The sequence below is a fragment of the Schistocerca nitens genome, chromosome 2 (assembly GCF_023898315.1).
Source record: "Schistocerca nitens isolate TAMUIC-IGC-003100 chromosome 2, iqSchNite1.1, whole genome shotgun sequence".
Classification (NCBI taxonomy): domain Eukaryota; kingdom Metazoa; phylum Arthropoda; class Insecta; order Orthoptera; family Acrididae; genus Schistocerca; species Schistocerca nitens.
In genome coordinates, this window is record NC_064615.1 from 341,262,770 (window position 1) to 341,286,393 (window position 23,624).

At 40.5% G+C, this 23,624-nt stretch overlaps 1 protein-coding gene across 1 annotated transcript in view; it reads left to right on the forward strand.

Moving 5' to 3' along the window:
• Positions 1–14,954, forward strand: part of LOC126236143 (thioredoxin-related transmembrane protein 1) — a 58,374-nt gene extending 43,420 nt beyond the window's left edge. Inside the window, exon 6 of the mRNA XM_049945225.1 lies at positions 9,763–14,954. Within this exon, the coding sequence (XP_049801182.1) occupies positions 9,763–9,930 (168 nt within the window). The 3' untranslated portion in view covers positions 9,931–14,954. The remainder of the gene's footprint in view (positions 1–9,762) is intronic.
• Positions 14,955–23,624: the final 8,670 nt, after the last annotated feature.

The following is a 23,624-nucleotide window of genomic DNA, read 5'->3' on the forward strand; positions in this document are numbered from 1 at the left end:
TTGCGGTGGGAGTGGGATGGGCACAGATTTCAGACTGTCTAGGAAATAATTGGTACTTTTAATGTAGGAGGGGAGTCTTTGTACTATGGGTTGCAGGTGTTGATCAACTAAGGTAGAATTAGCACTACAACATGTTATTGGTTCCCATCACCCAAGTGTCCTTAATTTACATTATTTCCTTCTGTCTCAGCATTTATTTACAGTAACTACTCCTTTCTTAACTCCATTTTTGTTTCCTATATCTTTTATTTTCTGACTTATCTATTTTGCTGTCCCCCTCCGACCTCTGATACATACAATGCACGTAGCTTTCCACTTTCATTAACTTGTGGATGATGTTTTAGTAGTAATCTCTGTCTTGCATATTATCCTGTGTTCCACCTTTAAGCTCTCAGGTTTTCAAGTCTCGTGTGCAGACCCCAACAATCATCCTGTCCAGTATGTCTCCTCTGACCCAGGGTTCTGGGTGACTTCTGAACTGTAACCCATTTCCTAAGCCTCTCCAGTCCTTTTCCTTCAGCCCTCTTCCTTCCCCTTCAATTCTTCTGCCAGAAGGAGCCACAGGCACTGAAAGCTTGTAAAATTTAAATCAGTGTGTGTGTGTGTGTGTGTGTGTGTGTGTGTGTGTGTGTGTGTGTTCCCCGTCACCACTTGGTGAGTAGATTTGTTATCTATAGATTATATTATCAATAATCGATTATTTTCGTTGTTATATCTGCTGTATTAGAGAGACAGGAACATGGTCGTCTTCTATAGCTGCCACAGGAAGAACATTTGGGGTGGGGGGGGGGCGGGGGGGGGGGGGGGTGTTGGCTCACTATTTAGCGACCCGGTCAAATCTTTTCATCCATTTACTGGTGACGTGGTCCTGACAAACATCTCTGGAAAACATTCATGGATGCTTGATGTGCAGCTGTCTTACTGCTGTTTTGGAATCCATTGCTTTCCAGAATATTTGGACTATGGGAGCAATGTACAGCTCATATTTTGGTTCCTGCGTGTGTAGGTGATGCCTTTTACATTGCCTAATTGGAGCCACTCTCGTTTAGATGTTTTGAAGTACCTTGAGTCCCTACCAAACAATGTCACATTGTAACCCCAGTACCTTCCAAATGTGGAAACAGGGTCCTCAGTGAAGTGCTACTCCCAGTACTCATACCATGTTTATTATGGACAAAGAACAGAGCTGGCTTCTCAATGCAGGGTGCCACTGTTTATACGAACATTGAATATTCCAGAATATGCAAACTAGAAACATAAGAAATTTTGAAAACCTTACAGAAAATGATAGATACTAAATAACAAATACTTGCTGGTGATTGAGTTTGATTTGACAACCCACAGCACACCAGCAAGTGACACTAACCACTACTCCAACATTGCACGCAGTACGGCTATCAGCAGTATTGTTGATTTTCACCTATGTGTAATCAGCACTTTTATTTTGACTGTATCAGTACCTGTTCTTACTTTTGAATACATAACTCACTTTTACAGGTTTATTGAAATATCAGTTCATTTATAATTATTTCTCCTCAAAACTCTGCAGATCATCTGGCATTAAGTGTTGTTATGTAGTGATACATCCCGTTCCTTCAATGAGAGGAATATATTGTAATTGTTAATTATCAAATTGAATATCAGATCTGTAATGTATGTAGTACAGAGAGGCAGTATATGAGTTAGTAGCTGTCCTCATTTATCATGTATTAAGCTGAAATTTTGAAGATAATATAAGAAGGTGAATTGAATCGTATTATTTATGTGGTGGAATGAATGAGAAGTTAATCTGCAGCCTGTAAGGAGGCAAAGTCCAAGCGAAGTTGGAGGAAGAAGGTATATTGATTCAAGGCACTGACTAGCTGGACCCTTGATTAATAATACTTAACAGCAACTGAATATTCAGCAAGCAATATTCATTGTATATAAAATGAGTGTTCAGGTGGCAACTTATTTAAGTGTTTGGTGCATGAAGTCTAGTACAGAGTGTACATAAAGTATGGAAACACTTTCAATTATTTATTGCACAAGAACCAAACATTGTGCAGATATCATACATATGTCATTTTTAAGACAAACCCTGAAAGTTTTTTTCATGTATACCGCCCAAGTGTAGTTTGGTAATTTGCCGATAGTCAGCGCTAATCACAAACATGGCCAGTTCAGGTGCAGAGCAAGCTGTTTCACGAAATGGCCTCCCCGATCACCAGATCTCACTACGTGTGACTTTTTTCTTGGGTGACACATTAAAGATCTGGTGTATGTACCGCCTCTAACACGTGATGTAGCAGAACTACAGAAGAGAATACAGGGAGCAACTGCCACAGTCGACGATGCCATGCTGGGACAGGCATGGCAAGAATTCAATTACCTAATTGACGTCAGCTGGGTCTCATGGTTTGCATATCGAATGTTTGTAAAAAAAAAAAAACAAAAAAAGAAAAGAAAAACACTTTCAGTTTCTCTTCAAAATGCAATATCTATGACATCTGTACAATGTTTAGTTCTTGTGCAATAAATAATTGAAACTGTTCCCGGACTTTATGTACACCCTTTATAACAAACCACCATAGAACCCAAGCCAACCTGAGACACTTCATTATTGTCATGCACTTTCTGATTCTGCAGGCTTCTTATACTTTTTAATCCCAATATTATGAAATGTATAGGTTGCTACTTACTATATAGTGGAGATGCTCAGTTGCAGGTAGATACAACAAAAAGACTGTCAAACAAGTAAGCTTCCCCCCTGCGAGTCCAGGGGTAAGAATATGCCCAAGGCATACCTGCCTGTAAGAGGCGACTAAAAGGAGTTCCGCCTGTTTTGGCCTTTATGTGATGGTCCCCTGTAGGGTTTGACCTCCATTCTTCAAAATTTTCCCAAAGAGTGAGCCAATTGGGCAAGGGTGCCTTACATGGTGCACCGTGTCCTTCGTGCATTGAGATCTTTAGCCCACTTTCTCGTCGTCGCATTTCAGTCCTGCTCATTCTCCATCTCTTGGGTGAGGACACCTTCCTGGGTGCATTTTCCATCATGCACTATGCAGTGTTGCTTTCTGTGTTGATGATGACCATGGACTTCTTTCCACCTGATATCCAGCACGGTAGCCAGTCTTGTGGTGGGGCCGCCATGTACCCTGTTGGTTGTAGCCCCCTGACCATACTGGGATTGCTCTGCTGATGCCTGCACCGTTAACTCCCCACATATGCCAAGGGGTAGATGCCCATCCCCCTATCCCCCTGGGGCATCGGGACTCCCGGAAATGGCCATCCTGCCAGGTGGCCTTTGCTGTGGTGCTATGGCTGGGTGGCGCCTGTGGGGAGGGCCACTGGTCAGAGTGGGTGGCATCAGGGCGGATGACACGCAATGAAGCGTAGTCCATCTACTCTTGCTGGTGGTGAAACGCCAGCAGTCTCTAAGTTTTCACGCGCTCAATTCAGTGCGTAGAAGTATAACCTCAAATCATTCCCCTCCCTGGCCACACCACGGGAGGAACATCAGGCTAAGGATGGCAGAGGATCTTATTTGTCCCGGTACCTTGTATGTTCGATAGCTGGTGGGGAATCTTCAATGACAGTGAAGCCTCAGTTTTTTGTTGATCATTTAGAGAACAAGTTTGGGGAAGTGGAGCGATTGTCCAAAATTAGATCTGGGTCAGTCTTGATCAAAACACCATCCTCTGCCCAGTCATGGACGTTACTCGCTTGTGACAAGCTGGGGGACGTTTCTGTAACCATGATGCCCCATAAGAGCTTAAATATGGTTCAGGGTATCATATTTCACAGGGACCTTCTTTTGCAGTCTGACAATGAGCTGCGCGCCAATTTACAGCAGTGAGGTGTACATTTCGTCCGGTGTGTACACCGGGTTTCTGAGGGATAATCAGGTTGCCACTGATGCCTTCATCTTGGCCTTCGAGAGTAATACACTGCTCTAGAAGGTCGAGGTGATGGTCTACTGCTATGATGTCAAGCCATATATCCCTTGCCCGATGCAGTGCTTTAAGTACTGGAAGTTCACCATATGTCTTCCCACTGCACTTCCAACATCACATGTTGAGATTGCGGACACCCATCACATCGCAATGCTCCATGTGCTCCGCCTCCTATCTGTGTCAACTGAAGAGAGCACCATTCGCCTAGGTTGCCAGACTGCAGGATTCTCCTGAAAGGAAGGAAAATCATGGAGTGCAAAACCCTCGACTGACTGACCTACACTGAAGCTAAGAGAAAATTTGAACATCTGCATCCTATGTATGACATCGTCTTATGCCACTGCTAAAACAGTTCTGGCACCATCAGCTCCGCCAACCCCAGTCACCTCTCAGAGCTGGAAGACTATACCTGCCCTCTTGATAGTGGGAGGCACTTCCCTCCCTGTTGCTCCCGCCTGACCTACTTCGGCAGCAGCACCCCCGCCTCCCCACCCCAACAATCGGGGACGTCCATCCCCACTTCTATGCTGGAGAAGCATAAGCCTTCTTCAGCTTCTCTCACTAGGAATGGGTCCTTTGGGTCACTCCCTTCCCAGTTTTCTGCTAGTGGGAAAGATGACGCCCACCAGTAGCTGAAGATCTCAAAATCAGCTGATCGTAGGGCTTCACGTTCATCCTCAGTCCTGGAGACTGAGCCATGAAGTCCTCTCAGCCAGGGAAACCCAAGGAGCAATGAGAGAAATCCAAAACAATAAGCCCTAAGACCAAGGAAATTGCGGTGGCACCCACACCATCGCTACCTACGGGCTCTGCATCTGAGGATGGGGTGGAGATTCTGGCATCCGCTGAGAACCTAGATCTCGCCAGACCCTCAGACGCAATGGATATAGACTGCTCAGGCAAAAAGTCGGTGGCAGCAGGTGACGCTGAGGCGTAAACTGCCTCATTGAATGTTTCATGCCTTCCCAGTTTCACGATGACTTCATCCTCCAGTGGAATTGCGGCGGTTTTTTCCACCACCTGGCTGAGCTACGGCAACTGTTAAGCTTTACACATGCTACCTGCAGTGCCCTCCAGGAAACCCCTGCCCTCTGTGGCTATAAGGGATATTACAGGAACTGTAGCAACTATAATCGAGTGTCAGGTTTAGTTTGTGTTTATGTCCTAAACTCAATCTATAGTGAAACTGTGCCCCTTCAAACCCCTCCTGAAGCTGTGGTTGTTAGAATCAGGACAACACAAGAAATAATTGTCTGCAATGTATATCTTCCTCCAGATTGTGCAGGAATCCTGAATGTATTAGCTGCACTGATTGATCAACTCCCTAAACCTTTCCTACTTTGGGAGATTTTAATGCCCATGACCCCTTGTGGGGTGTCACTGTGCTTCCTGGCCAGGGAAGAGATGTCAAAACTTTACTGTCTCAGTTCGACATCTGCCTCTTAAATACTGGGGCCGCCACACATTTCATTGTGGCTCATGGTAGTTACTCAGCCATTCATTTATCAATTTGCAGCCCAGGACTTCTCTCATCTATCCATTGGAGAGCGCATGATGACCTGTGTGGTAGTGACCACTTCCCCATCTTCCTGTCACTGCCCCGGTGTCGACCCACGGATGCCTGCCTAGGTGGGCTTTAAACAAGGCAGACTGGGAAACTTGCACCTCTGCTGTCACCGTTGAATCTTCACACGGTAACATAGATGTGATGGTTGAGCAGGTGACTACAACAGTTGTTTCTGTGGCAGAAAACGTGATCCCTTACTCTTTAGGTTGCCGCCGGTGTAAGGCAATCCTTTGGGGGTCCCCAGAAGTCGCTGAAGCAATTAAGGAGGGTTGGCGAGCTGTACAGCGGCATAAATGGCACCCTTCCCTGGATCACCTTATAGCCTTTAAATGGCTCCATGCCCGCATTTGCCAACTTATCAGATGATGGAAGCAGGAGTGTTGGGAGAGGTACGTCTCAACCATTGGGTGCCATACGTCACCTTCCTAAGTCTGGGTAAAGATCAAACTTATTCTCGGGTACCAGACTCCAACAGGCGATCCCGGTATTACCATAAATGGTGTGTTATCTACAGACGCAACATGATTGCCGAGCACTTTGCATCAGAGAAGTACCCCTCCTGGCCTTTTGCACTCTAAAATGGTGGCTGGAAGGGAAAGTCCTCTCATTCACTACAAGCAACAGTGAATCCTGTAACACCCAGTTTACAGAGTGGGAGCTCCTCAGTGCCCTTGCACATTACCCCGACGCAGCTCCTGGGCCTGACCAGATCCACGGCCAGATGATTAAACATCTCTTATCCGAGTACAAGCAACATATCCTCATCATTTTCAACCAGATCTGGTGCGATGGCGTCTCTCCATCGCAATGCTCAAACCCAGTTAAAACCCACTTGATGTGGATAGCTATTGGCCCATTACCCTCACCAACATTCTTTGTAAGCTGCTGGAACGTATGGTGTGTCGGCGGTTGGGTTGTGTCCTGGAGTCACGAGGCCTACTAGCTCCATGTCAGGGCGGCTTCCGCCAGGGTCGCTCGACCACTGATAATCTTGTGTCCCTTGAGTCTGCCATCCGAACAGCTTTTTCCAGATGCCAGCACCTGGTTGCCATCTTTTTTGACTTAAGTAAAGCATACGACACAACTTGGCGACATCATATCCTTGCCACATTGTATGAGTGGGGTCTTCAGGGCCCACACCCAATTTTTATCCAAAACTTCCTGTCACTCCATACTTTCCATGTCCAAGTTTGTGCCTCCCATAATTCCATCCATATCCAGGAGAATGGAGTCCGGCAGGGCTCTGTATTGAGTGTGTCTCTATTTTTAGTGGCCATTAACAGTCTATCAGCTGCTGTCGGGCCCTCCGTCTCACCTTCTCTGTATGCAGACGACTTCTGCGTTTTGTATGGCTGCTCCAGTCCTGGTGTTGCTGAGCGTCACTTACAGGGAGCCATCCACAAGACGCAGTCATGGGCTCTAGCCCATGGCTTCCAGTTTTTCGCCGTGAAGACATGTGTCATGCAATTCTATCAGCGCCATACTGTTCATCCGGAACCAGCACTTTACCTTAATTATGATGAACTCACTGTAGTGGAGGCATATCGATTCTTAGGTCTGGTTTTCAACGCTAGTTTGACTTGGCTTCCTCAACTTCGTCAGCTTAAATGGAAGTGTTGGCGGCACCTCAATGCCCTCCGCTGCCCGAGCAACACCAACTGGGGTGCAGATCGCTCCACACTGCTGCAGCTTTACAGAGCCCTTGGTCAATCCTGCCTTGACTATGGGAGTGTTATTTATGGTTCAGTGGCGCCCTCAGCATTGCGTTTGCTCGACCCATTGCACCATTGCGGACTTCGACTAGCAACTGGAGCTTTTAGGACGAGTCCGGTGACAAGCATACTGGTGGAGGCTGGAGTCCCTCCATTGAAGAACAGATGTGCACAACTGCTCGCCAGTTATATTGCACACATTCATAGCTCTCCTGAACATCCTAATTATCGTCATCTTTTCCCAACCATGGAGGGTCACCTCCTGCATTGGCGGCCCAGGTCAGGGCTAACAATTGTGGTTTGCGTGCGATCGCTTCTGTCTGGAATCCTTGCCTATACCACCTCCCCTCGAGGTCCATTCACGTACACCTCTGTGGTGTAGCTGTAGGCTGAAGCATCGCCTGGACCTTTCGCATGGCCCTTAGGACTTCGTTAATCCTGTGGCTCTCCGCTGTCACTGCCTCTCGATTCTTGGAGTGTTCCGGGTTCTGAAATGGTTTGCACCGATGGCTCGCTGGCTGATGGTAATATTGGCTATGCCTTTGTCCACAGAGTCCATATTGAACAGCATTCCTTGCCCGATTGCTGCAGTGTATTCACTGCAGTGTTGGTAGCCATATCTCGTGCACTTCAGTATATCCGTTCATGCCCCAAGGAATCGTTTCTTCTGTGCACTGACTCCTTGAGCAGCCTACAAGCTGTCGACTGTTGCTACCCTCGCCATCCTTTCGTGGTGTCCATCCAGGAGTCCACCTATGCCCTGGATCGGTCCTATCGTTCACTGGTGTTTGTTTGGACCCCAGGACATGTCGGCATTCAGGCAACGAACTGGACGACAGGCTGGCCAAACAGGCTATGTGGAAACTGCTTCTGGAGATGGGCGTCTCTGAACCTGACCTGCGTTCTGTCTTACGCCGCAGGGTTTTTCGACTTTGGGAGATGGAATGGCATAACAGTATGCACAACAAACTGCGTGTCATTGAGGAGACTATGAATGTGTGGGAGTTTTCCACGTGGGCCTCTCACAGGGAATCAGTTGTCCTATGCCGGCTCTGCATTGGCCACACTTGGGCGACCCACGGTTACCTCCTGCACCGTGAAGACCTACCTCAGTGTCGGTGCGGCGTCCGGTTGACAGTGGCCCTTATTCTGGTGCACTGTCCCACTTTGACTGCCCAGCAGTGAAATGTTGGGTTACCAGACTCATTGCTGCTCGTTTTATTTGACAACACCCTCATTGGCTGATTTAGTTTTATTTGTGAGGGTGGTTTTTAATCATTTGATCTAAGTTTTAACGCATGTCCTTTGCCCCTCTGTGGCCTCCACCCTTTAGGATGGAGGTTTTAATGTGTTGCGGAGTGGCTGGCTTTTCCTTTTTATTCTCGTGGTCGGCCAGCCAGTGTAATCTGCTATCTTGTTTTACTCTCTTCTTTTTCTAGCGTCCCTCTGTTTTCTTGTCCTCTTTGTTCCTTTTAGTAGTCGTTACCTTTCCTTTGTTCTTGTGGTTTTCCTTTCTTTCCATTTTGTGTTGTGTGTTGTCTGTTTTATTCTCACACTTGTGGTATTGTTTTATTAGAAACAAGGGACTGATGACCTCGTAGTTTGGTGCCTTCTCACCTCTTTTAAACAAACCAACCAACCAAGTAAGCTTTTGGCCAAAAAGGCGTTTTTCCTCTTCCAAATTACCCCCGCCCCCTACACACACACACACACACACACACACACACACCATTGTCTCTGGCTGCTAAGGCCAGACTCATTATTCGATCTTGAATTTTCCATTATTTTCTTTTTAATCTCGTTGTTAGTAAATGTAACCACTGAAAAGATGAACACACTATTTTTTTATTTCCATGTGTCTTTTTATTAAATTTGTATTTGGCCATATTCATTTTACATCTGTTGTGAGATTGAAGTGTTTGGTAAAGCAATGTCTGATGAATTTGAAAAGTTTACTTGGCATCAAATCAGATCAGTCGCATCAGACTGTCAGTCATTATGCTGCAATTTCAGTTGGTATTAAAATAATCTTTTTTCTATAACTCTGGTATTGCATTCTTTCAAAAATTCTATAAATGGTGGAGTTTAATGTCCAAATATGAGTGACATGATCTACTTTTAACATTTTTTTTATGTTTGTGCTACTGTTCGAATAGTTATTGCAAACTCACTATTTACCCATTAACATAATTTTACTTTATTGAACTGAAAAGTCAATTAACTAAATGAGTTTAGTTTCTCAATCAGTTATCAGAGAGAACGGTAGTTAAAAATGGTCGTTTTGGACAAGTACACAAGATTGTGCTTATCCCCTTGATAAGTGGATGAGTTTATATGGAGAGAGAAGTATGTTAATACAAATTCATTTCATATATTTTACATATGGCCAGTTTCTACAAGTGGCTGGTCCACACCTATCTTTGTACTCAAAACTGTATTGCCGAAGTATGACAATGATTCTATGGGAAATAGGTCAGTAATTGAGTACTTCAAATTAACCTACTAAGCCAAGCTATTTTCATTTGTTTTTTGGGTATTCTTTTTGTAGGAAGAAGAAGATGATGATGATGACGATGACGTCAAAGATGATATTGTGGATGATGACGAGGAAGAAGAGGAAGAGGAAGAAGAGGGAATTGAATCACAATCTGACTCTGATGTAAGAGAAGAAGGCAGCCCCAATGTCCGAAAGCGCAAGCCACGTAAAGCTGACTAGGCTATGAATAACATTTTGTGATTTACTGTTCATGGAGCTCTCGGGCTCCAAGAATGCAGTGTGTATTGTTGAGACAACATGTTACCACTATGACCATTCATAAAAAGCATTGTTGTTAAAAGGCTGTGTGCTGAAGATTTTGCAATATTAGAGTGGGACTTTTTACGATGTTCAGCAAGCTTCATCACAGGCCTGTTATCAGGTTTTTAAAGGAAGCATTAAGACTGGCATAGTATGTAATAATTTGTTGACATAATGTGATAAATTATGGACCAGTCTCCTCATATCATTTGAGTGATCTGATCAAAAGCATGCATTTTGAAACCAGACAAGAATTCAAAGTCTAAATGTGCAACTACAAAATCACTTCTGAAATTCATTTTTTGTGAGATACAATAAGTGAAAGATAATCACAATGTGCTACTGCAGTCATTTATCAATAGCAGGTCTATGTATTCTGCTCTTTTTTTCTTAATGTGAAAGTTTCCAATCTAAAACAAATTTTCTGTCTCTTCATGTATGTATCCTGCACCACAATTCAGATGCTTATTTTTGTTTGCTTACAAGCAAAGGTTATCACCCTGTGTGCAATGCAGACAGTCCAGATTATAATGTATAATGCAGAGCTCTTTCTGCCTATACATGGGATAAAAGTGTTTTCCACTAACTGCGGTGGATCACTGATCTCAAGCTGCAAATTCTGAATGTTTAAAATTGCCTTATATGCTAAGGTTTCTGGTTGTGCAAGTAGGTACTGTGTGTGTGTGTGTGTGTGTGTGTGTGTGTGTGTGTGTGTGTGTGTGTGTGTGTGTGGACACGCGAGCGATGCTTGTCAACAGAGTTGTGTAGGATATTTTTGTACTGAAGTTGAGAAATTACGTAGTTCTATTAACTATTGATGTAATTAATGACTCACGTTCGTATATGTTATGATCCGTATAGAGGAGGCACTGAGTCGCAGACAGGCACAATGAAAAAGACTGATAAATTATTAAAGGTATTTGCACAAAGTTCTTCTGCAGTAGAAAACATATACACATTCATACAAACACAACTGACACACATGACCAGTCTCAGGGTGCTAGAGACCAACTTTGTCTAAAAGCTTTAATAGTTTAGCAGCCATTTTCATTGTTCCTGTCTGCAACTCAATGCCTCCTCTGTATGGTGAGTTGCAATTTATCCTTCCTGTATTGTTGTCATTCCATCCTGGACTTCTCATTGTTTGATTATGATTGATAGAGCTGATACAGGATCATGGGAGACTGGAAGTGACCCAGTAAATAAAACACTCCAAATAAAAATTAACAGAAAATGAATGAAGACAAAAATAATGTAAGAGAAAAACCTATCAACTGAATAAGTTATAATTATATGCAGTAACAGATTTATTTAAAATTCATTAAACAATAACTATCACTTTTGGTACAATTTTTAAGGGTAGTCTAGTCTACTTTCTTGCAACAAAGTTTGGCATTTAACAGCACCATTGCCAGACAACTGCTTGATAAGTAAATTTGCATTTGGAGTGATCTTGCAGACCTCATGATATGGATCAGATGGTGCATGGCATTTGCTCGTGACATTTATTGCTATTTGGGTGTGATCACGCCTCCCCTTCCCCCCTTTGCTCTGGCTGTCTGCCTCCTGCGATTCAGAAGTATATGCTATAACAATTTCTTTATCCATTGTAGTAATGTGGTCATTGTTGTTTTACAGTCACTGATTGCTGGTCATACTTTTCCACAACTTCATTCTAATGTAATAAATTTAAAATAACAATATTTTTAGTCCAAAACTGATGTGAATGATCAAAAGCTTTAAGTAAGTGAGGGCAAATAAATGAGGTTGTACTGTGAATTCTGTTTTGTTTGTGGACTGTTGATAGAAGAATTTGATAAATTTTTTGTGCAAAACTAATTTGTAAATAAATCATGTCATTACGGCAACATTTGCTTGTGGTTTTATCCACATATTTGCTATCAAAGTGCCTCATGGTTTTAGTAAATGGTGCTGACATAAATATTCATTGAAGACTTATGGGCCTCAAATTGAAATGCCTCATCTTTCTGCAACCTTTATTTCTTACTCAACTTCATTTTGTCATTTCCAGCTGAACTTTCCATTTATTCACATTTGAAAACATTCGTGCTAACTCGTGATTTTAGCTTAAAATATTCTTTCTGTATGTGACCGTAATAATTGAAATTAGCTTCTAATTGTTAAGAACTATATTTTCCCAGTATCATTCTAGTCGATATTTTTATTCAGTTGCAGTTACGCATAATTTGTGCCTCCCTGTAGTTGCCACAAATATTGTGTACCTTTTTTAATTCACCAGTTTGACAGATTTTGATAGAATAAGTGCTTGAAAATTGGATTTTAAGTGTATGCTGTGTGATTTATATGGTGAGGGTAGGGCCATTTCACATTTTTGGACCAGATTGCAGATATGGATGAGACCTCATTTTGCTAGTTGCTTGGTGGACGTAATTACAAGGTTCTGTTTGTTGTTCCTGTATCTGAATTCTTAGTCTGATTTTCACTACTTCAAGTAATACTAGGGAAGGGAATAATTTTTTCGGGTGAATTTTTTTTTTTTTTTTATTTCATTAACCATTTCCTGTTCATTTTACATTTGTATTTAACCGACCATTTTTAATTAAATTTTTTACCCTAGTTATTTCCACATAAAAATCTTGCTCGCTGTTTGTTTCTTAATCGATTAACTTTTCTTCTGTTTTGGGCAGCATCTTATGCACTTAAAATCTCTACTTTGTATGTGGTGTTGTTCCAAATACAGTTTCCATTCTTGTTGCTACTACATTTTTGTTTCATGCAGGGTGGCACAGGTAGTAGCATTTCTGTGCTGACTGCAGTTAGTGACATGCCCAGATAATCCTCCCCATCATGTACAAAAGCTGAATAAAAGCAAAGGCACAGTTGACAGCCATTTTACCTTGCTGAGATCAACATTACTTCCCAGTATTTACAAGGGTAATTTTAATCATCTTTATAGTACTCAAGAAACATTGATGTCCATTAACCTATTGGGTCCAAGAACACCTCATCCTTCCTGTTTTTGTGAGGTTTCTTCCTTGAAAAACTATTCATTACTTTAAGTGCTTTCTTAAGAGACTAAACACACTGACTTACCATATTTGTTGTCTGTAAGCTGTTTCGCTGTCTGTTTGTTGGCTCCCTAGTCCTCAAGTTAGACAAGTTTTGGCTGAAACTTGTCTGTTGTGATCTAGTGGGTGAGACACAGGCTCAGTTACTGTCAGTTTTAATTATACTAAGTTTCTTTCTGCAGTTTTTGGCAGTGCCATTACCATATAGTTATTTATTTTTTATGTTTATTTTACATTAATATTTCAGATCATATGTACTTAGTTTGATTTTTGAATTTATGTTTTTTGTTTTTCACTCAGAAGATAAGAAAATTACCATGTAAAATCAAAAACCATGGTGACTGATTAATAGATGAAATTTAAACAAAGTTATCTCTGTTGTATGTTTATACTTTTGTTTCGCAATGTATCATAGGTATGCATATTAATTACAGTTTTAAGCTATTTTAAGACATAATAATTTTTAAGTTTGGAATTGCATTACAGTTAAGAAGTACATTGTTGATAAATGGAGTGGGGATATCACATTATTGTGAACTGTGTCGGGAAGCACCGTATTACCTAAGTGTGCCTGCTCACTGGTTAGACACTTGAAGTTTGGAGTTCCAGGCTGGTGCCAAAAGTAAAACTTTCTAAATCATATTGGGTTGGAATGGACTGTATTGTCTCTGATACAATTGCACACAAGTGTGTAAACTATATTTGCTTTATGTTGGAAATGAGGAATGATAAAATTTGTGAATGGTCCAATACTTGCACTCTCTCCAATTTCATTTTACAAATACTGTTTTTTGAGAAAGGGGGGGGGGGGGGAGGGAAAGAGAGAGAGAGAGAGAGAGAGAGAGAGAGAGAGAGAGAGAGAGAGATTGTTATGAAGGCAAAAAAATAAACTTTAATCCCTCCCTCCCCACTATCTTTGCTTAACTATCTACCAAAAACTCAACAACTTGTTGTATTATGGATTTTTGTGCCAGCTGTTTGTTATGTAGGTGGAAAACATTTATCCTTCAGCATATTAAGTTTCTTACTCAAAGGAAGTCTTCAGCCTTTGATTTTATTTCACAGTGGCAAAAGGAAACAGATACATTTTCATCTTGCATAACTGATATAGTATCTGTGAAAATTCAGTGATTTTTAAGATGTAAGAAATGCCCATAATGCCTTCATATTATCATTTGAAACTCCAGCAACAGTTTTTCACAAGGTCAGATTTTGCCTATAATTCCATTAGAACTGTTGTTGGTGACAAATCACGGTTTTTGATTGTTGTTGTGAGTGTCACGTTTACAGGCTTAAGAACATGAAATTTGTGTGGAATGACTTTTTGGCCCTTGGCTTGTTTCTAGAAGCACCAATGTCTTTGAAAGTGTTGCAGTAAGTCCAGTGGATACCTTGAAAACCTGGAGCTCAAGATTTTGTGTCTGTGTATGTGGCAAAAACTCGGAGCTAAATTTCAAAGTCCAAACAACAGAAATGCTGCATCTAATGCTGTCACATTAATCTGACACTCATCACAGGGTCATAATGCAAGCAAAAAGGGCTGAAATTAGACCACACTATAACAGAGTTCAGTGTACTCACTTTTTGGTTCAGTGACTCACTGTGCTCCCAAATCCACTGATTGAAATACTTTGTTTGAGTTGAGCCAATGGTTCAATAACTGTTTACCGTCATGTAATGACATGTATTAAAAGAGGAATCTTACAAAATGAAAATTGGGCTTCATAGTGTGCTATAATACTTTTGCATCGTGTATAGGGTGTGGTAAGTGGGAAAAAGCAATGTGTTGCATGTGCATGTAAAACACACACACACACACACACACACACACACACACACACACACAGAGAGAGAGAGAGAGAGAGAGAGAGAGAGAGAGAGAGAGAGAGAGAGGGGGGGTAAGTTATTGCTAATTATGGAATTATACATGTATATATAATGAAAGATGTATAGTAAGTTGGAAGTGACACATCTGCATCCTGATTTGTAAACTCTATGATCATCAGTGTTAAATGGCCTGACAGCATAATTTTGGTTAAGGTATAATTGCATAACACAGGTTTTTTAAGTGCTGAATATTACTTTACCAGTTGTGTAATGTGGGGATTTCTGGGCTTCAACATCTTTTGTTTCGAAATAAAGAAAAAAGTTTCTCTTTCTCTTGTATATGTTCCAGGGAGAACACATTTAGACATCATTTATTAAGTATTAACACTGTGATAAAATGTTTATTTTACATTCCTGTAATGGGACAGCCAGTTAGTGATATCATAAGACACTTTACCAAATTTAATACAGACTGTAATTATAACATGCTCGGATGTAATATGTAATCTGTGTGATGTTTTGTGACTGAAATTACTTTTCACTAGCTTGAAAATGTTTGAAATTGCATTTGGCCACCAATGATAAATTGGCCTTTGCTTATAATCCAGTAGTCATTGTTGACATATTTTATGGTGATTGATGTGAGTTTAACAAATCTCAACTTAAACCACATTGTAAGACTGTGTGAAAATTGCATTTAGTGTGTTCATGTTGCAGTGTCCCTCTTGAAAGGGAGCTCACTGGAATGCGTCCTTTGCAGTTATTGTTTTAGTTTTACTTTTATATTTTCATCTAAACCTCAACATTGCAATGGACATAACAATGCAATTACTCTCAGCTTCTCTCTGTATCATGATGCTCTCAGGTGTCATGTTTGTTGTTTTGGTTGATATTGTGTGCAAATTTGTGTTCTTATTTTGAGTCCAGTTTGATTCATTTTTAAAAGTAATTTTTATAAAAAGCTTCCTAATAAATTTTCAGATTATGAAATGCCTTTGAATGTTGACTGCTTTAATCATTTTTATATTTTGTAATTTTTGTGCAGAAAGGTATAATTTCTGTGAACATTGAGTGTGCTGCAGTGATGTATTTTTTGTAAATAAAAGTTCTATTTACCAAATTTTTCAAAAACAAATCTTTTCTTCATGACAGCACTGAAGCCTAATTTTTTACTTCAGTGCTTATTGGCCAAAGTAGTATTTAAAACATGGCAAAGGCTGCACTTGTTGATGTTACACAAACAGAAAATTATGAAATGGTTATCAGACGAATGCTTGGATTTGTGTTTCAATCTTCACTATGATTCTTTGGTGTGAAGTTTGTGAGGTACGTGATACTGCATGCTAAGCATATGGGACATTCCATGTCTGAAGTTATCTAGATATGCATAATTTGAGCTTCTGGTCTTGCAGATGATGATATGAATACAATGCTTTCTGTACTTCATTTGTTATGAATAATAGACAGGTCAGACTGGGGTTAACATGCAAGTGAACTGTTTGGAAGGAGTATGGCTCAAATCCTTTGCCTAGCATCCTGATTAACATTTCTGTGGGTTTGATAAACAGGGTAACAATTCATCTGGAATACCTCAAATTCTCATGAAACTTTATATTATCTGGAAACGTCAGGGAATATGTGGTGAGTGTGTTTTGATACAATTCACTGCAAGACTTGCAGTGTTTTGTATCAAATCAGTTTTTATGCTGGCTCACAGGAATGCCAGTGGCTACAGCACAATGAGATCCCCTGTTACAATGTGGTACAGTGTCTATTAATATTATGTTACAATGATCACAGTTTTAAACAAGACCTCACAAGAATTCATCATAAGTTTAGTTGCTGTACATTGGCCAGATATGCCACATAAATGTGACAGGAAAGTTTATCAATGGTTTTCCAAAGATGGCTGGAGAGAGAGGAGATTATGATCTTGAAATTTTATTTATAAAATTGTAAGTTAACCATGTTTATCTGATGGTAGTCACAATATTTTATCAGTATGCTCACAAAAATCTAACATGCATACATAGATTTCACGCTGTATCTGTAATGTCAATAATGACCTGCCAGAATAAAAAAAATCTAGAGTAGAAGTAACATAATTTAGAGAATTTTCTCATGAATTTTGTTTTCAGTTATTAATTCCTGTTTACATGGACTCCTGCATTTCACAGCTCTCCACAATCTAGTAAATGGCATGAGTAGACTACGCACTGAAATATTTCCTATCAAGTGATTGAAGAGGACAGTTGTCATGCATAGAGCAGTAACAATCTGTGTACAAATAAAGAAATTCTGAAGGTGCTCGAAAACATACTTGAATTTAAGTAAAAGATGCGAAGTAGTCATTGAGTTTGTCAACAGTCCACTGTTCTATGCTAGAGTAGCACTTACTAGTTTGTTGACACCTGATGTTTTGAATTTTATTCTGAAAAATGTAATGCAATGATTTATGGAGGTCAAAATGTTGGACTACTGCATCAGTAACAGTTATATATCCAAAATTAGGTAATTTATTCCTGCAAACCTTGTTTGTTTGGGATACAATACTGTCAAGAAAATGAAGATGGTTAGAAAATTTTGATAGCAGAATTTTTCAATTTCAGTAAGACTATAAAGTATAAACTCAAAAATTTTCCCACAATATATTGACTCATCCATTGTCAAGAGCTGCCAGTAGCTTGAGCCAAGCCTGATTGAAACTAATCCCAATTTGAGTCCTAGATGGTTGGATTAAGTTCTTTTATTGTTTATGGAGAATCATTTACTATGCACATCTGTAGCTGATACTCTAACACAAGTTTTGTGAATGATCCACCAAAGTATCTACACAGATTAACTGACTGTCTTGTATGAAAGGTTTTGCAGTTACTATACTAGACCAGTATTTAAACCCTATCTGTCCATTTTGATTTAGGTTTTCCAAAGTTTCTCTAAATGATTTCAGGTAAATTGTGTGATATTTTCTTTAATAATGTTGAGTCTGAATCTCCCAAACCCATGTCACATAGTTATTGATCTGTCTCACAAAGCTAGTAATGTAAATCGGACATTAAATCAGAACCTCAATTTCCTTTATGCTGTTCATGTATCTACATCTAATGTTATTCAGCTCCACAGTGCACCTACACACATGATGGACTGATGATGAAACTGGAGAAATTCCTGCAATGGGCCTAGCTGTTACATGTATGTAGTAGGAGCTGAGTTCCATATTAGTGCTGAAGATCTTCTATTTTTGCATACATTGGAGTTGTGTAGGCAGCTGTTGAAAGCGTGGCTCAGTAATTCTTCAAAGGAATTTCTCAAAAATTTTGGAGGTGATAAATAACAAAGTTATAGCATTTCTTTGGGTTGGAGAGCTTTCAATTTTCTATCTAAAACAAAAAATATTTTTGTGGTTTGAATATCTGGTGATCTTTCATAAAATCATGACCATTTCCATTTTTTCTTCGTTGATCCATTATGGATCGTGGGACAATGGCTGGCATGAATATTTTATGAACTTCTATGTGCTACCAGTTTCGGTGTTACATTGATGCCATCTTCAGGCCCCACTCGTCAAAGTCGTAAAATCGCTATACACGGAAGGAGCCATATAACTGGATCAGTGAATCAAGTCTTCCGGCAACAGCTCTTGGTGGCCAGGCGACACAGTCTGTGTCGCCTGGCCACCAAGAGCTGTTGCCGGACGATTTGATTCACTGATCCAGTTATATGGCTCCTTCCATGTAAAGCGATTTTACGACTTTCACGAGTGGGGCCTGAAGATGGCATCAATGTAACGCCAAAACTGGTAGCACATAGAAGTTCATAAAACAAAATAATATAAATTTCTACTATACATACGGCTGATGGTAAATTATTGCATCAAGGATTTCCATTTTTGTCTGAAGATAATTCTGTTGTGGGTCTGCACCTGTTAATGTTTTATGGAACTAATTCATTTGCAGCTACATTATTTCTTTGTCTGGTGTCACTACTAGTTTCAGGGCCTACCACATAGTAGTATTTCAGCTTGGCTGACTTCAAAGAACATGAAAATTAGACTTGGGATGTAAAGAAACACACGCTCGCACACGCTCTCTCTCTCTCTCTCTCTCTCTCTCTCTCTCTCTCTCTCTCACTCACACACACACACACACACACACACACACACACACACACACACACACAAAGGAACCATACATTTCTATTGGACAGTCCTCGAGTACCTAAGGGCCATTATTTGTAGGTATTGGTCACCAGAATGTGGTAGATCATTAATGTTTTCTATCTCATAGTAGCAGCTGAATGTCCAAATGATGTTACAGTGTAAGTCTTATCCTGTGCTGACAATGTTTTTGCTGTAAAGTGACAATGCACACATTGTTTGAAGCTAGAAATGACCTCTTACAGATTTGTGACACACTGGAGGGTGTACAGTCGCATTGTCCTGTTAAGGACTGGAGACAGCCCACACACAGATGTACTGGACTGGTAATGCAGGTTTACTTTTACCTGTTGTCAAGAGCATTGAAAAAGAAAAAAGAAGTTTGTGATTAAAAAATAATAATGCAAGTCGGGGCAGTGTAGTTTATGTACAAGAGCTACCAGACAGGCAGGCCTTCCAGCTATTGATAAATGATGATACACTGTAATCAGATGAACAGTTTGCAAGTGGTTCCTATATCAGACCACTGTGTGTTCTTCACTACTAAACTGGCATTTCCAAGTTGACTAAAACCATGTATGTAAGATTCTATATAACGTCTAGTTTTTCTCCAATAACAGTAATATTTTTGGAGTCAGCTGTTCTTTTTTCAGATAAAGTATAGCCAATTTCTGTGTTTCCACTGGTTTATGCAACAGATAAAGATGTGGTTGGTGTCCTGTTCACCATGTGCCCACAGCAGGGGGCTGGTGGATTGCAGATGTTCCTTTCAGCAGCAGCAACAGTGATCAAAGCTCAGGCATTTGATGGTTGTTCTTAAACCTCTTAAATATCAACAAGTGACATATTAGTGACACACTAACAGTGAAATGAATATTTGTGTATAGGCTGCCCTTCTACTTCTGGATGCCTCCTGCCATTCAGTGTTCCCTCTTTTAGCTGGCAGAAGCTATAACTATGTAGCAAACCAACTGCTAGGGTTCGACAATGACTAATATCTCCATGGCTGTCCTACTTCACCCAGACATCTGTTATTTTGTTTTCCTTACTCCTACAGTACACTTTAGGATAAACATTGTGGACCACTCACTGATAGTAGTGGAATGATGTAGCAGCTCCTGTATATTACTTGTTAGAGATTACTTCTGCTGTTTAAATGCCCCAACACAGTACGCACTGATCTGATATATATATATATATATATATATATATATATATATATATATATATATATATATATAGAGGGAAACATTCCACGTGGGAAAATATATCTAAAAACAAAGATGATGTGACTTACCAAACGAAAGCGCTGGCACGTCGATAGACACACAAACAAAATCAAACACACACACAAAATTCAAGCTTTCGCAACAAACTGTTACCTCATCAGGAAAGAGGGAAGGAGAGGGAAAGACGAAAGGATGTGGGTTTTAAGGGAGAGGGTAAGGAGTCATTCCAATCCCGGGAGCGGAAAGACTTACCTTAAGGGGAAAAAAGGACAGGTATACACTCGCGCACACACACACGTATCCATCCACACATTACAGACACAAGCAGACATTCCACGTGGAATGTTTCCCTCTGTTATATATATATATATATATATATATATATATATATATATATATATATATATATATATATACACACAAGCAGACATTTGTAAAGGCAAAGAGTTTGGGCAGAGATGTCAGTCGAGGCGGAAGTACAGAGGCAAAGATGTTGTTGAAAGACAGGTGAGGTATGAGCAGCGGTAAATCGAAATTAGCGGAGATTGAGGCCTGGTGGGTAACGAGAAAAGAGGATATACTGAAGGGCAAGTTCCCACCTCCGGAGTTCTGACAGGTTGGTGTTAGTGGGAAGTATCCAGATAACCCGGACGGTGTAACACTGTGCCAAGATGTGCTGGCCGTGCACCAAGGCATGTTTAGCCACAGGGTGATATTCATTACCAACAAACACTGTCTGCCTGTGTCCATTCATGCGAATGGACAGTTTGTTGCTGGTCATTCCCACATAGAAAGCTTCACAGTGTAGGCAGGTCAGTTGGTAAATCACGTGGGTGCTTTCACACGTGGCTCTGCCTTTTATTGTGTACACCTTCTTGGTTACAGGAGTGGAGTAAGTGGTGGTGGGAGGGTGCATGGGACATGTTTTACACCGCGGGCGGTTGCAAGGGTAGGAGCCAGAGGGTATGGAAGGTGGTTTGGGGATTTCATAGGGATGAACCAAGAGGTTATGAAGGTTAGGTGGACGGCGGAAAGATACTCTTGGTGGAGTGGGGAGGATTTCATGAGGGTGGATCTCATTTCGGGGCAGGATTTGAGGAAGTCGTATCCCTGCTGGAGAGCCACGTTCAGAGTCTGATCCAGTCCCGGAAAGTATCCTGTTACAAGTGGGGCACTTGTTTAAGAAACAAACTGTCCAAGAAGCAATTATATCTGTTGAGTGGGTGGTCCGGACAAAAGTAGGTAGCTGCATAATGAGCCCAGCATGGGTCAAGTTTGGAGAGAGATTTGAGAAGAAAATTGAAAAGTACATGGGTTTTGTACACTGTCTTTTCAGGTTCCAACATAAAAATTTTCAAAATAGGTGTGATTCCCTCATGGCTGCCAAAACACCAGTGTGTCACTTCAGACAGGTAGATGCATGCACATGCAACAACTTACTTCAGAGATGATAATCAGGTTAGGGATAGATGTGGGAATATGAGCACAAGATGCACTCAGCTGTTGACCACTTTGAGTGGTCCACTTTTTACTGATATGGTGCAAGTGTGCATTGACTTGGGAGTGCAGTGCAGGTGTATCAGTGCATCTGACTTACTGATTTGACAAAAATGTCGACAGGAGCAGCCCAAAGCAAATAATGCATAAGAGCAGGAATTGCAGAAGGTTTTTAACACTCTAACTCACTAACGTACTCCACACACACACACACACACACACACACAAAGTAAACAAAATTTTAGTTTTTGTCTGGGATAATGGAGAACATTGGCACTAGAAATACATTAAAATAGTTCAAATTCCCCATTTCCAACCAATGTTTTTCAGAGTTCTTTCTTTGTTGTAATGTAAATGCTAGAACTCGTAAGCTGCTGCCATTTATTCCCAATTGAGGACACCTCTGACCCACTTCCAGCTTGCCTAGTAATTGCTGGGTCAAATCTGAAATAGCCTGCTCTGCTTCTCGAAGTAAAGATTAAAAAGTCGATAAAAGAAAAAAGTTTTAAATGCTGTACAGAATCTATACTTTGTGGCTTCAACCAAAATTTGGACAGACAATTCTACCAAAAATCATTATTTGACTGTCAGTTACATGGATTAATATCTTGGCAATAGGATTTTAGTTACCAAAAAGTTTTCCCATGAATTAGAGATGGCAGAAAATATTGACACGAAAATACTACAGGAAAATAAAGAGACTGACATCTGAAATGGTGAAAACTGTACATTTGTGACAGACAGCTGTGTTAACACTAAAAAACTACAATGACTATTCTGCTGTGCTTGTTGGATTAATATTGTTGTGAATACCACCTTCACCTTGAAACTGGTAGACCTAAATCTTTGTAGTGAAGCTGAAAAGAAGATTGTAGAATTAACCCACATTGCTGTTTCATTTGGAAACTATTGAGACGATTGCCCGAGTGTCATTGACAGCTCCAACTGTTTCATCACAATCGTAAAGAATGTTAGTCTTCACGTCCTGCACTGAAAACTGTGAGTTGTAATTTTGTTTTTCGCAATGAAATTATTATAAGTATGCCTTATATTTCAGAGGTATCTCCACTGTTAAGCTAGGCTTGTCAAATGAAGCTTGCAAAAGGTCTACATAATCACAATGGTGACCTAAACGAATTAAATAACTCCATGAAACCAATTCAGACTGCAGCAAAAACTAGTGGAAATCCTGTGGATTATGTTTATTTGAACTGGTTGGCTCTGCTCATTGCAAACAGAATTCAGGAATGTACGCTCCAGAAAAATGCTGGGAGTTTGATTGTTCACAGCATGAATAAGTGTACATAAATTATGACGACATCTGAACATCATAGAATGGGAATCAGCTCGAAATACACAGATACAAGACATTAAAACAGCGTGAAATTTCAAGTTGCTTATGTTTTTTATTCACAAATTTGGACAGGTACCCTTAACAAACAATGTATCACTAGATTCAGTAATATTAATTAATTGCTTTTAATCTGCTATTTTTCAATGATAAATTGCATTCTGGACACTCGCTACAAACCTCATCCAATTCTGTCCTTGGTTAAACACCAAATTATTTTTGAACTGGTCAGTTTTTTGTCTGTTTCTAGAAAAGAAAACACACAATGGAAACTGAAAGAACACTAAAACCTCAGTACATTTTGGTGGTGTTAATTAGGCTTTTGAAAATTGTGGACTCATGGACAGCAAAAGTGTAGCAATGAGCAACCTGAAACGTAAATCTTAATTTCTGCTTCGAGAATTGTTTAACACCTACAGGTTGAACCAAAAGTCTGACAAACTCTGATAGTTACCTCAGAAACCCTCCCCCCTTCCCTCCTGGTAGTGTGAAGTATGGAGAAG